We start from the raw sequence: 15,568 nt of genomic DNA on the forward strand, positions 1-15,568 counted from the left end.
AAAGAAATTCCAGTAAAAATTCTCTTAAAATACAGTGCATGTGACACGAAAAAATATGTTTATTTCATGATGTAACTGATGTGTAAAATGGTTAAAAGTAATTTTCACCAAAGTTCGTTTTTTTCTAAATTGCATTTTTCAAAAAATAGTCATTAGCTTCTTCATATTTGTGAGTGTTGTTATAGGGAGTACTATTATTTATTTTAATTTAATTCATCTACATCACCTTTGACTTCGTCGTGATGTCACTTCCTCCTGTGTTCGCGCTCTCTGTCTTCAGTTGTTACCGAGACTGCAGAGGCAAGTACGATGTGAAGTTGTTCTTTTGTTGGTGTGTTCTGCTATGTACAAAAAACGCTAAATAAGAAAGTTAAGTTGCTTTTCAATGTAGCATAGCTTGTTCAGAGAGTATTTGTGTTTCATAGAACTTGGGTACAGCGAGTGTAATGCTCTTTTTAAGACATTTAAGCCGACGAAGCTGGGGTTAATTCTCACGGTCCCGCCACATTGTTTTTCCTTTGAAGGTGCGCATGAGGGCTTCAGCCAGAGAGGTCGCTGTATTCATTTTTATTTTTTCTATCAAGTATGTGTGCTCCCTTGTCTTTATTTTGTACTATTTGTATTTTTACTATTGTAATTGTTCAAATGTTCATGTTCCAAAAATTCTAAAATAATTGTTGAAAGTCAGGAAGGGGAAAATTTGTGTTTGTTGTATAATGTTTTAGTTTTGAAGTTGTGCGCAGTAAAATGTATATTTCAGTTGTTACCAAGACTGCAGAGAGAGGCAGGTGCACATGAGGGCTTCAGCCAGAGAGGTCGCTGTATTCATTTTTATTTTTTCTATCAGATGGCTGTGTGAGTCAATAAACTCCTTCTGGCTGGCAACAAAGCGACCTCCTCCTCGTCATCATTTGTCAACACAACACAACGCAGAAGTTTTATCTAGCCAGGGGTCAGAAAGACACCGGCTACAATGGTGCCGTGACCCGGATGCACACCGCTTCAGCGTAATTCATCTTCTGGAGCTGTGGATCAATGCCAATTTGCCAAGGTTGCTACTCAGTTTTGGTGAATTTGAGAAGCCTCCATATTGGCATTTGGAAAATGTGTCAATAGAGTGAGAGGAAAAAAAAGTCAAATTTGTGAACATCTGGACTGTTTTCAATTTTTTGATGTTAAATTGTTTTGTTTTTTTGTCCCCCATATAGAATTGTAAAGGTATTTGTTTAACGAAACGTACAAAATGGCACACTTTAATGGAAAAATAGATGACGACAACATGCCAAGTGGTCATTTTAGTTTTGGCAGGGGAGAACATTTCAGAAATTTGCCTTGTACTCCAGCTAAAGATACGTCTTATGTTGGTTCGCCAAATTTACGCTCCACAAGCATACCAATTCCAGCCAGGTCCATTACACATTCGAACCTTCCAGATGTAAATGATTCAGCATTAAATAACCTCTTAACACATATTGCTCCGCGGGTAGGAAACACCATAAGAGAGCAATTGAAAGTTGAGTGTGAGGGAATGGATGTTCAAGGCTCACAAGTTCAAAGTAGTGTAGACCTGAATGCTAGTGAACCAACTTACCTCAATTTAACCAGTACAAAGTTAGTCCTCCATTCAGATGTCAGTGAACCTCCAGTCTTCAGAGGAGATGTGTCTGACAAGAACACAGTTTGTGAATGGCAAGAAATGATGGAATTGTACTTAAGAAAACGAGGTATACCCCTTAAAGAACAGTACCGTGAAATAATGTCAAAGTTAATGGGCAAAGCTAAAGATGCGGTGAGGATAAAATTGAGAAGCAGTCCCTCTGGGAATCCTCAAGAAGAGCCAAAAATTATCTATGACATCTTATGGCAGCATCTCAGTGATGTGACCTATTCCTGCATGCCTATGGCTGATTTCTACAGCACAGTCCCAGTGGCGGGAGAGTACCCCGTTAACTATTGGCCTCGACTCAACAAGGCAGTTGATGCAGCAGAAGAGGGCTTGAAGAGGCTTGGACGACATATGGAAGACTCATGTCAAGAGGTGGCAATGATGTTTGTTAAATACTATACAGATCCCACGTTTGCAGCCCTTTTTAAATTCAAGGCTCCAGATAAGTGTTCAAGAACACATTGATCGCCATCACAGTGAAATGAAGGAACGTGCTCTCTCCAACCAAAGCACAATAAGCCAGTAACTATGCATGCACAGTCGCCTGAATTTAACGAACCAGAGCAAAGCCGTCAATCAGGACAGTCTTTCACGTGCTGCGTCACCAGTAGGTAGATGGCGAGATAGTGTAAAGTGCTTTGAGCACCTTGAAAGGTGGAAAAGCACTATATAACACCATAACGAAGTGAAAATAGTGCCCCGCCCACTGCTCACAATGATGACTGCATGAAAACATTGGTCAGCCTCTTTGAAGAAGCACTCTCACAGAGGGATCAAGGTGTTCGCCAGTCTGTCACTCCTGACCCATCATTCCAAAAATCCTGTAGGGTCTGTAAGTCAATGGAGCATTCTACACTAACACGTTGCTGGCAGAAGCATCTATGTTTGGCATGCTTTGAGCCAAATCACATTAAGAAAACTTGTCCAAACCGCCGCTCAGATCAAGCTCGAAATTCTACAGTCTCACCGAGCGGGCCCCTTTTAAACTAGTGGGTCCGCATTTGGCGAGGGGAAGTGCGGGCGGAGAAGAAGCCCTCGACAGTAGTGTGGATGAGCAACAGTATTTGAAAGTTTGTGCAGCAGCACCAACTAGTGTTAAAGTGATTTTCCAAAATACCCAGAAGCTTGAGCCTTATGACGAATTGTTTCATACTCCTGTTATTGTTAATAACACATTTCAGTTGCAGGCTATGATCGATTCTGGATCCATGGCTTGCACCTTAAGTGAGGAGGCAGAAATGAAATTGTACTCTCAAAGCCCACCCTTTTGACACAAAATGTTGTGCTAGTTGGATGTGGAGGGAAATTAACCGAGCCCAAATGTATGTATGAAGTTGAAATGAAAATGTTGGGAGAAACTTGTCTTGTCCCTGTTCTTGTAGTAGCTGGCCAACGTGACGACTTGATTATTGGCACCAATGTCATCAGATTTCTCATGCGTCAACTAAAAGTAACCAATGACTACTGGTGTCTTGTTTCCAGTGGTAGTCTTCTCCCAGAGTGCGAGCAGTTCCTCGATCTTATGGCAAATTCATCCCGGTGGAGAGGTGATGAACTTCCAGGTAGGATTGGTCCTGTAAAGCTACAGTAGTCAGTTACCCTGTTAGCAAAACGTGAGCATTTAGTCTGGGGAAAGCTGCCAACATATGTTCCCATGTCGCCAGGCAGTACAGTAATAGTTGAGGCCACTTCATCCAAGTCCATGCCTCGCAACATCATGGTTGGCAGAATTATAACACCATTATGGGGTGATGGATGGATCCCAATGAGAATTTCAAACATGTCAGATCGCCGCGGTTCATTGAGGAACTGTAAGCTGGCTGATGTGTCTCCTTGTTTGGCAGTGGAAGATTTTGAGGTCTCTCAGAATACCAGTCAACCAGAGATGGTCAAGCAAGAACTTCCCACTTGTGTCAAAACTGACGATTTACAGCAGCGACTTCAGCAGCTTGGGCTTGCAGACATTAACGTTGACAACGGTCATGTTGGACTCTCAGGGAAGAAGAAATTAGTCAATTTGCTCGATAAGTACAATGACATTTTTTCCAAACATGCACTGGATTGTGCAGAGGCACTTGGATTTGTCCACCGCATCAGACTCACCGACGAAAGACCATTTCGACATCCTTACCGGCTAGTTCCACCTGCTCATTACCAAAAGTTAAGGCAGGTTCTCTCCGAGTTGGAAGAGCAGGAATTAATCAAGAAATCAGTGAGTATCCCTCACCTCTGGTATTGGTGTGGAAAAAAGATGGGAGTTTGAGACTTTGCACAGATTTCAGATTGCTAAATGCACGAACTGTGAAAGACGCCCACCCGTTGCCTCATCTATCAGACTGTCTAGCTGCACTTGGAGGAAATATGTATTTCAGCACAATGGATTTGACCTCAGGTTTTTACAACATGCCGATGGCAGAAGAGGATAAGAAGTACACTGCATTCACAATGCCAATGGGGCTTTATGAATACAACCGAATGCCGCAGGGGTTGTGCAATAGTCCCGCCTCATTCATCCGAATGATGATGAGTATTTTTGGTGACCTGAACTTCAGTAGCCTCTTATGCTATCTCGATGACTTGCTTGTGTTTGCTGCGACAGAGGAAGAAGCATTGGCAAGGTTGGAAACAGTGTTCCATCGACTCAGACTCAATAACCTCAAGTCCAAAGAAATGCCACTTAATGAGGTCTTCTGTAAAGTTTTTGGGTCACATAATTGATGGCAATGGAGTTGCAGTGGACCCAGCTAAAGTCGAGGTGATTTCCAAAATGTCCAAAGATCATCTAATGGAGGATGATGGTTGCACACCCTCAGTGAAAAGAATAAAGTCATTCTTGGGGATGGTATTTTAGTACCAACCAGAGGTTGCGCTAGACTTTTTCGTTGTCTGTCATTTTGACTGACAGGGTCATAAAAATCTGGTCATAATCTATTTTTACCCGTCACTTAAAATTTTAAAATGATGATAATGACATTGTGGCGGCCCTTTGTTTGGCATAATTCACCTTCCGTACTTGTGTGTCCATTTGGCCGAGCGGGTTAGCGGCTACGACACAGTCACGTGACAGAGACACTTAAGAGCCGCGCGCATCCCGGCTTGAATAGAGAGTTCACAGAGAGCAGCAGAGCTACAGCAGCTGGACACAGCAATTCGAGCTAACAAGACTCTTAACATTGCATACCGCTTCAACATATTCAATAGTATTTAGTTTTCATTCATTTTAAATTAATATTCTGTCCGAACAAGCTTAACAGAGAATCCACACCGTGCCATCACACATCAAGCAGATGAATATGTAACTTTTTCTCCGCAGTGACAAAAACAGCTGACTGTGGCCCCAGTAGGTAGGCTACATTATGGAACAATTAAATTAACAGTTCACCTGCTGTGGCCTGAACGGAGTCTTACACCTTCCTCCTGGTGCGCATGGACTTAAATTGCGTGCCCGCTTGTGCAGTCCCTGTTTTTTCACCTCTTTTATCAACACCATTGTCGTTTTGGGGCTTTTTGAAGAAACTTCGGACACTCAGTTGCCTTGACATTTTTCAGAGTAAGGCCAACGACTTCATGCATCAAGAGAGACAATAGCTAATTAATATGCTCACTCGCCACCTTGTGGTCTGGGGTGTGAATTGCAACCTGTCAAAATGACAGGTGGACTTCAGTTTTTTCCGTCAACGACAGAAAATATTCGGTTAACGTGACCCCTGGTACCAACATTTCATCCCAGATTGCTCCTCTTTGGGCAAGCCCTTATTTGCCCTCACAGCTGTTCAGAAGAGGCGCGGCAAAGTCAAAATCAGTTCCAACACTGGCTCGTGCAGGAAGCTTAAGCCCTCTGATTGGACAGATGATTGTCAAGAAGCCTTCTGTTCATTGAAAGAAAGTCTCTTGAACTCTGCTGTTCTCTCACATCCAGATTTTTCGCTGCCGCTTATTCTTTCTGTCGATGCATCACTAGATGGGCTTGGAGCAGTTTTATCTCAAGTACCAGTGGGTGAAGTAAAAGCGCGCCCAATTGCTTTTGCAAGTAAGAGACTGAGTAACTCCCAGAAGAAATATCCAGCTCACAGACTCGAGTTCTTGGCTTTGAAGTGGAGTATTTGTGAGAAATTCAGTCATTGGTTAAGAGGTCATCCATTCACAGTATGGACCGACAATAACCCTCTAACTTACATAATGACAAAGCCAAAGTTGGACGCATGTGAGCAGCGTTGGGTGTCACATCTTGCCCCCTTACACCTTTGACTTGAAACACATACCAAGCACCAAGAACATCGTCGCAAATGCACTTAGCAGGGACCCTTTCAGTCAGCCGTCGGCTAATAACAGAGCAATACAGCCACCTCCTTGCTGAAGCTGAGAGTTTGACTCAAGAGGGTATCCAAGATGCATTCCGACTGAAAGTTCAATGTCACAAGTTGAAAAGAACAGTCCAACACAGTTCCACCTCGGCACAAGATTTCATCAAGTGCTGTTGGGATGCTGAGTCCATTAAAGCTCTCATGAATGCTCAAAATCAGTGTGAAGATGCAATCCAGACAAGAGCTGTGGAGTTAATTCAATCTGTCCAAGATCAGTTGATGCCAGGACAAGAAACTCTTTCCACATTGACACTTGAACAACTTCAGCGTAGTCAAGAGCTTGATCCTGTTATTTCTGTTGTCATGCCATTTGTTATCGGCAAGAAGCGTCCGTCAGGACGTGAAAAAGCAAAGTTGAATAGGAAAGCATTAGTGTTGGTCAAACAGTGGGATAGACTCAAAGTTCAAAACGGTTTTCTTTATTGTGTCACAAAAGACCCCGTTAGCAAGAGGAGGAGACATCAATATGTCTTGCCTGAAAGTTTGAAAGAGAAAGCACTGCATAGCATTCATGATGTTGTGGGACACCAAGGAAAAGCAAGGACATTGCACCTAGCAAGACAGCGGTTCTTCTGGCCCAAGTTAGAAGCTGATGTGAAAGAATATGTCAAGTGTAGTTCGAGGTGCATTTTAGCCAAGACACCAGCTCCACTCGAAAGCATTAGGACTTCTGCTCCCATGGAGTTAGTGTGTTTGGATTTCTGGAGTGCTGAAGACAACCACAAAAAGTCAGTGGATGTTCTCTTTGTCACCGACCATTTTACCAAGCTTGCCCATGCATTCCCATGCTCAAATCAAACTGCAAAACAAATAGCAAAAAAATTGTGGGACCATGTCTTTTGTGTGTATGGATTCCCTGAACGCATTCATTCTGACCAGGGTGCAAATTTCGAGAGCGAGCTCATCTCTGAACTTCTGAAACTTGCTGGTGTTTCGAAATCACACACTACGGCCTATCATCCCATGGGAAATGGAGGAACTGAAAGATTCAATCGGACACTTGGAAGCGTGTTACGAGCTTTGCCTCTCATATAAAAGCACAAGTGGCCTCAGCAAATTCAAACTTTTGACATTTGCCTATAATGCAACAGTCCATTAAACGACAGGCTATGCACCCTTTAAGCTCATGTTTGGTCACATTCCGATGCTCCCAGTGGATGTGATGTTCAAGCAAATCCTGCAAGATCCAGTGGTTGTTGACTATTCAAACTACTTCAAAACTTTGATGTCATATCTCCATGAAGCAGCCCGCATTGCACAAAGTCATGCTCTCAAAGAACACGACAAACAAGCAAAAGGCTATAACAAAAAAGTCAAAGGTTTTCATCTAAACATCGGAGATAGGGTGCTCATTGCAAACAAGGGAGAGAAAGGGAAGAGAAAGCTAGCAGACAAATGGAAAGAAACAGTGTACACTGTCAAGGAAAGAAATCTGCAAACTCACACTTACAAGCTCGTAGACAGTAAAGGTGACACAAAGGTGGTTCATCGCAATTTGGTTCTGGACGTAAGTTTCTTGCCAGTGGTGACATCTGAAGAAAGACTTTGTCACGCTGAATCAGGGAGACAAGGCTCTGTGAATGAGGACACTTTTGGAGATGGGACATGTGATGCAGTCAGTGCACAGTCAGACCACTTGGGACAGTCAAGTGACCAGAGTTTTTGTCAAGTGATAGTGTAGTCTCAGTTAGTGACAATGATCTGGATAGTTCTGTAGTTGATTCTGATTGTAGCCTTCCTCTCATGTCAAATGTCTCATCTGAGCCTGTTAGCACACAGTTGCATTCAAGTTTTGCAAACAGTGATGAGCAGACAAATTCACAACCACACGTGCCACTACCTAGCACAGACACCCAGATACATCCTCAAGCTGACACCGAGACAGTTATTAGGACACGATCTGGCAGGGTTTCCAAGAAAGTTAATCGACTAATTGAATCCATGTCACAAAAACCTTTTGGGTTCCACAATTTTGCTAGGTTAGTTGGTGAAATAATACACGCTGTATTTTATGCTTCTGAATGAGATGGACCGCTTGGATGTGTGTAGGAAGCGATCGCTATATTTAGTTTTTTTAATCCTGCGCCATGAAAATGAGTGACTTCCGGCTTCGGTCTTGCATTGAGGAGGAGGGCGCTGTGACGTGTACGGGTGAAGGCATCCTCTTCACTAAACAGCCGTACTGTTGTGTATGAGGACTAAGGATTCATCTGATTTTGCGGATTAATACGTTTATTTTTCGCATCACGCCCGCCAAACGGCTGCAGAAAAATCTTGCGCTATGAGGGAGAGGCATGTGCGCCTTTTTGAAGTTTCAAAAGGTTCCCATTCACCGTGGATATTGGCCAAAACAAGCCCTACTACCCTGGGACCATTGGATTTACGAGGAAGTGAGTAAACATCTTGTTCTGTATTATGTCAAGTACGAATACAGCGATTACAAAGTAAACACTACAAACTTTCTTTAAATAAAGGACTACTTACGTTTGATCATTGATAGGCATGTAAAAAGCTCTCCTCATGCACATTAGCTGCACGTTAGCTGCACAACAACTGCAGCTGCCCTCCTCCGGGGAACGAGCTGTAAATTTTGATCTCCGCCGGGCGGTTTTGCCGATCCGCGAAGACAATCGACAATCCAGTCGTCATGTCAAATAATCTGGGCTAGTTATGTGTGATTTTCCACTTCGAAGACTTTGAAACATCACTCGGTTCGGGTTAGAATGTCGGCTAGCTGTCACGCCTCTTGGTTTGTTTACATTCTCCAAAGCCGGGGAAGGGAAATGACATATGTCCAATTTAGGTGGTATAAAATATCGTACGGAAGGTGCGACAGTAAAGGTGAAGTTGAGAGTTTTGACCATTATGGAGTAATTCTGCCATGTCGTCCTGAATAAGTGCATTTTTATCATTTCATATTCCATTTAGCACAAGACTTATTTTTCATGACCATGCCATTTATTTAGCTATTCGGGAAAATACTTGGATAAAAAGAATATCCTGTAAAAATATTGAAGTAAAGAAAGAAACAATGACATTTTGCAGCTCTCTTCGTCGCGTTTTCCTCGTTGTGAATAGTTCCCCCTCGACGGGCTGACTGGTCCTTTTCAAGCCATTTATTTAGCTATTGGGGATAAATACTTGGATAAAAAGAATATCCTGTAAAAATATTGGAGTAGAGAGACTGAAACAATGACGTTTTGCGGCTCTCTTCGTCGCGTTTTCCCCGTTCTGAATAATTCCCCCTCAATGGGCTGAATAGTAAAACCGATGAGCCCAGTCTCCCGCTGACGTCATCCACCTGTTGGGGACGCTCGAGCCCTATAATGGTAGGCGTGGCTAACCGGCAGATTAAAAGACTAATTTCCCATCATCTGCGCTTTGCGAAATTGTTGTATATAGTCGAATCGTCTCAAAATATGATTCTAATTCACATAATAATGCTATTTAAGACTTTTTTTTCTCCTGTCGTATACTCTTTAAAATAACGGAAATTTATTTGGAATTATTTAGAGGCAGCTTATATGGTTGGAGGTCTGTCTGTACGTCTAGGATGCTTTTTATTCTGAATTGAGTTTGCAGGTTATAAGACACATGAAACGTGGAAACTTTTAAATGATTTGTTTTACTTTTTAATTAACATATACATTTGATCAGGAACGCGATGACTTTTTATATCCACAGTATAATAATAAAATGCCAGGACCATACTTTTTATTTTTTACTCACGTTCGGTCAAAAGACAGTTTAGGTATAATCCAACACTTAACACATAAACCTGTCAAATCGCTAAATCTGAACAATTTGTAAATTTAAAAAACAAACCAAAAAAAGTCCCTCAAAAATACATAATAAATACATCTAGCTGTTTTTTCAAAGAGCCCACCCAATTTTTTTGCTCAAGAGTGTCATGTGAGTGTTGCCTCAGGTTTTCAATCAATTACTTATGAAACTAATGTTTAATAATTGCAATAAAAAACAAATTAAAAAATAACTACTGCTTTGATGCTGTGTGTGAGTCTGGCCTCCTAGGGACAGTGTGGCGCACACATTATTAGAGTCAAGATTTCATTTGAATAATTAAACTAGTTTTTCACATAGAAGGAATATAAGCTTAGAAGTAGTGTTGTATCACCTGTCTTTATGGTTTACTACAGTGTTTGTTTGTAAATATTTTTTATTTGAAGGTGAACTCCATAATTTCTACTGCTCGCGAGTTTTATTTCATTAATTTTTTTCTGGATTTATTTATTTTACAGTAACTCATGATCAGTCAAGATCAGTTTTCCATTAGGTGTTAAAATGAAGTGCATGTTTTACTTTACAAAATGTGGTTTTTTTTTTTTTTTTTTGCCCAAGTGTAACCTTTTAATTTTCTGTCAATTTCAACATTTAAAAGTGTATGAAAAAGACAACTGACTTACTAGAAATAACATAGAACTTGTTTAATAGATTCATAAGTGAGATTAAAGTGAGATAAAAATCAATATGCCATTGCGGTAAAAGATTTAACATAACAAAAAATGTCAACAATTTGTTATCAAACATTAACAAATGAACAACATCGAATTATTTTTCCATTTCAATGTCCTGGTGTTGCTCTTTTCGTTTGCGGTAGAGGAATACGGCAAGGACAACTGTGACAATGAAGAGTGTGGTGATAGTGACAACGATTGCAGTGACTGCAGTGGTTGTTAGCAATCGTGGACTGCTCACATTGTTGTCCTGGGGCAGCGAACAGTCCAGGTGAAGGTCACAGTGTTTGGTGCCCACCATACTTTCCACCGTGCAGCGATAGCTTCCACACTGCCGCTCGGTGATGTTGAAATGCAAGGTGGCTCCTGTGGGGTCCACAGTGGTCTGAGGAGGCAAGACCTTATTTCCGCTGGACTTGGACCAGATGTAATGCAAAGGTGGGGTGCCTTGCAGAGAGCTGCATTTCAGCGTCATACTGTTGTCTTCTTCGTCCACACTGCACAGAGGCTGACTGGGTGCCTCCATGACTGTCAGGTCTAAGATCTTCTTGTCCAGTTCTGGTAACTTCTTCACCAGACAGCGGTACATCTCCGTGTCTGACGGACGTACATCTTTGATGATGATAGACGCGTCTCCATTTTGGGGATCGGCTGATGTGAATTGGACCCTCCCCTCCATTGGTTTGTACAAATCGGAATACAAGCGGCCGCCAGTAAACCAAATGATGGGTTGCTCCTCTCGGTCTGCAGACTCGATACTCCACAAGACCTCCGTGTACTGCTGAGAGTCCTAGGTAGCTGGACACTTGACCCCCTGGCGACGTAGTAGTGGTTCATTTCCTTCTGGATTTCCAGAGGGCATGCTGGACAAATGTTGAAAAACACTCCCAGGAGGACAGAAGGCCAGCGGAAGTGCCACATCATTTCTATCACTATAAGGCATAGACTTCACATCAGCAATCATATTTTCATTATAAATGTAAAAAACAATGGAAAACAGAATAACACTGACGTCAGTTAAATGTATTTTACCTTGATACAAGTTTAAATGTTTTCAATCAGTCATGTTTACACTTTAAATAAAAACTATACAATTGAGGACAGCAATTTTTTTCCCAAGTGTTGAAATAAATGAAAACACATAAACACTGCCATCAGTAACATGTTTTTGCATGATTACAAGTATAAAAGTTATCAGTCATCTTTGCTTAGACTATCAAATGAAATTAAAAGGAAAAAAAGTTAATACTGCACTATTCAGCTTATGTGGAAACATGATCAATACAAAACACCACAATTCCAATGTCTCTCAAAACAAGTAAATAGGATTTCTTAATTGCTTAACTTTAGGAAGGAAGATGCACACCAACGACAGCAACACTTGTCTGCTTCTTTGGCGTTTGGTGTTGTAATTCATAATGAAAAAACAACTTATATCGGAAAGAGAAGATCAAAGCATCAAAGAGTTGAAAGGGACCTGTCATTGTGACGTCACGCTATTTGTTGGCACATATCCGCCGCCATGACAGACGGCTTCGTGTACTGCTCTCACGTGCTCTCACCTCCAGTTTGGGTTTTGCTGTTTAAAAAAAAGTTTTTTTTTTTTTTTAAATGCCCTCCTGTTCTAAATTTTTCTTCCCCCAGAAAATTGAGATTTTCAGCTTTCCAATGATGTATCACACATGCATATCAGACAATTTTGAAATTTGGCCAAAATGGGGGTCTAAGAGCAGAACTTCAAGCCACCTGAGTGTTTTCCGCCATAAAAAAATCGATCGCGTCCACACACATCCAAGTGGTCCATTTCATTCAGGAGAATAAAATATCGCGTGAAATATGATATAAACATGCTTTTTGCTGTCAGAGGCACTTTAGGCCTTTTCTGTTACACACACAACAATGTTAATAAAGTTATATTTTATTTATTTTAATGATATTATTATTTAGTGATACAATTATACAAGTTGATCGATATTAGCTTTTTCTCTTAAATATTAAAAGGACAAAACATTATGCAGAGGTGTACTTATAATAATAAAAAAATATATAAACAAATTATACTATTTACAGTGGTTGCAGAGAGTTGGGGAGCGCGAAACATTTACGTCTTCCGGGGGGAGGACTTAAAAGAAAATAATTGAGAAGCACTGGCCTAAGACAAGGTGGAGGAAATTATGAACAGTTTACATTGAATGGCAGTACGAGCACACAATCTTCAAGCTTCCACAGAGGTAAAAGAAATTCCAGTAAAATTCTCTTAAAATAACGGAAATTTATTTTAAATTATTTAGAGGCAGCTTATATGGTCTGTCTTTACGTCTAGGATGCTTTTTATTCTTAATTGAGTTTGCAGGTTATAGGACACATTAAACGTGGAAGCTTTTAAATGATTTGTTTTACTTTATAATTAAAAAATACATTTGATTGGGAATGCGTCGACTTTTTATATCCACGGTATAATAATAAAATGCCAGTACCAAACTTTTTATTTTTTACACATGTTCGGTCAAAAGACAGTTTATGCATAATCCAACACTTAACACATAAACCTTTCAAATCGATAAATTTGAACAATTTGGAGATTTAAAAAAAAAAAAAAAGTTGTTGAATTGAGGCGACAAAAAAAGGGCAATGCAACATAAAATGGATCAAATCTTTAAGAGCAACGAAAGAGTTGAGGAGGCTTACTTATCATTAAATTTTATTTGCTCTGATGGGGAGGTTCAGGACATCTTAGCTGTCAATGTGCACTTTGGACTTATATTTGTTAATTTATGTTAGGTTACTTATTCATTTCCTTATGATTTAAAAAAGTCAATGTTTGCGCAATCTTCAAAATATATTCCATTTCACTCTCCATAATATAAGTCATTTGTACTTATTTTTCTGATAGTATGTTACTTACATCTTTATTATATATATAAAAAAAAATTTTAAGTGTTTACATTAACTTCAAGTTTTTTATACATCCTATGTTCTTAAGTAGTTAAAATTGAGATTTGGCATTTAGTATGTGAGGAAATGAGGGAAAATAAAAATTAGGAGATGGAAGTTGGGGTTAGTGCTGTTTTTGTTATCTTTTATTTTGCAAGTCATCTAAAAAATACAATTTTGAATGAAAATCTGTGTTTTTATGTGTTCTAGAAATAACTGCTAAAAAAGTTTTCTTTACATTTCAGTAGTTTAAGAGGTCTGAACACCCCCCCCCCCCCCCCCAAACAATGTCAACAATTGTGATATCACTTATCGAACAATAACAAATGAACAACATTGAATTATTTTTCTATTTCAGTGTCCTGGGATTGCTCTTTTCGTTTGCGGTAGAGGAATACGGCAAGGACAACTGTGACAATGAAGAGTGTGGTGATAGTGACAACGATTGCAGCGACTGCAGTGGTTGTCAGCAATTGTGGACTGCTCACATTGTTGGCCAGGGGCAGCGAACAGTCCAGGTGAAGGTCACAGTGTTTGGTGCCCACCATACTTTCCACCGTGCAGCGATAGCTTCCACACTGCCGCTCGGTGATGTTGAAATGCATGGTGGCTCCTGTGAGGTCGACAATGGCCTGTGTAGGCATGACCTGATTTCCACTGGTCTTGGACCAGATGTAATGCAAAGGTGGGGTGCCTTGCAGAGAGCTGCATTTCAGCATCATACTGTTGTCTTCTTCGTCCACACTGCACAGAGGCTGACTGGGTGCCTCTATGACTGTCAGGTCTAAGATCTTCTTGTCCAGTTCTGGTAACTTCTTCACCAGACAGCGGTACATCTCCGTGTCTGACGGACGTACATCTTTGATGACGATAGACGCGTCTCCATTTTGGGGATCGGCTGATGTGAAGTGGACCCTCCCCTCCATTGGTTTGTACAAATCGGAATACAAGCGGCCGCCAGTAAACCAAATGATGGATTGCTCCACGAGTGAGTCCACGGTGTGAGTGTACGCACAGGGTAACTGGACACGTGACCCCCTGGCGACGTAGTAGTGGTTCATTGCCTTCTGGATTTCCAGAGGGCATGCTGGACAAATGTTGAAAAACACTCCCAGGAGGACAGATGGTCAAAAGAGGTGCCACATCATCGCCTTGTATACACCTGCAAGTAAAAGACAAAAACATACTGGAATTAATCAAATGTATTTTATGTTTTTTTTCTGTCACTATAAAGCATAGACATCAGCAACCATTTTTTCATTACAAATGTAAAAAAACAATGGAAAACAGAATAACACTAACATCAGTTACATGTATTTTGCCTCATTACAAGTTTAAATGTTTTCAGTCATGTTTACATTCTGATGTCTCTCAAAAAAGGAAATAGGATTTCTTACCTGCTTAACTTTAGGAGGGAAGATGCACACCAACGACAGCAACACTTGTCTGCTTCTTTGGCATTTGGTGTACTAATTTATAACGAAAAAACAACTTATTTCGGAACGAGAAGATCAAAGCATCAAAGAGTTCAAAGGGACCTGTCATCGTGACGTCACGCTATTTGTATTGTATAAGTGTAGGCAAAATGATCTGCAATACAACTGATAATGATTTAATTTTTTCCCCCAGTCTCTTTTGTGTTTTTTAATTGCAAGCAAAATAAATGAAGATATTACTACCAAAACATTTGTACCCTAATTTTTGGACTATAAGCCGCTACTTTTTTCCCTCATTTTGAATCCTGAGGCTTATAGTCCAGTGGGGCATATTTGATGATTTATTTGGGTTAATAGGTAACACTTTGTTTGACAGCGGCATCATAAGACTGTCATAAGAACGTCATAATTATGAAATGAAACGACACTATCATGGGCATTACTGAATTATTATGACAGATGTCAAAATGTGTTGCATGTTGCATATTATGTCACTAACTCCATTTATGTCCAGCTCAGATCTTTTACATCCATTCAAAAGTGAGATAATTTGCTGGATGACACTAACCGACATCTATTATAAACATTCAATAATGCCTATGACAGTGTCATGTAATTATGACAGTATTATGACACCACTATCCAAGAAAATGTTACCAAATACCGTAACTAGCAATTTAGGAAACAACTGGA

General features: G+C 40.5%; 1 protein-coding gene across 1 annotated transcript; it reads left to right on the forward strand.

Annotated features, from left to right (window-relative positions):
* The first annotated feature begins 794 nt into the window (after positions 1-794).
* On the forward strand, positions 795-15,337 carry LOC130917087 (uncharacterized). The gene is made up of 2 exons (XM_057838174.1): positions 795-1,051; positions 13,798-15,337. Exons 1-2 carry the CDS (start codon positions 795-797, stop codon positions 14,225-14,227), a joined length of 687 nt encoding a protein of 228 aa, XP_057694157.1. The 3' UTR covers positions 14,228-15,337.
* Positions 15,338-15,568: the final 231 nt, after the last annotated feature.

Source organism: Corythoichthys intestinalis, chromosome 6 (assembly GCF_030265065.1).
Source record: "Corythoichthys intestinalis isolate RoL2023-P3 chromosome 6, ASM3026506v1, whole genome shotgun sequence".
NCBI lineage: Eukaryota > Metazoa > Chordata > Actinopteri > Syngnathiformes > Syngnathidae > Corythoichthys > Corythoichthys intestinalis.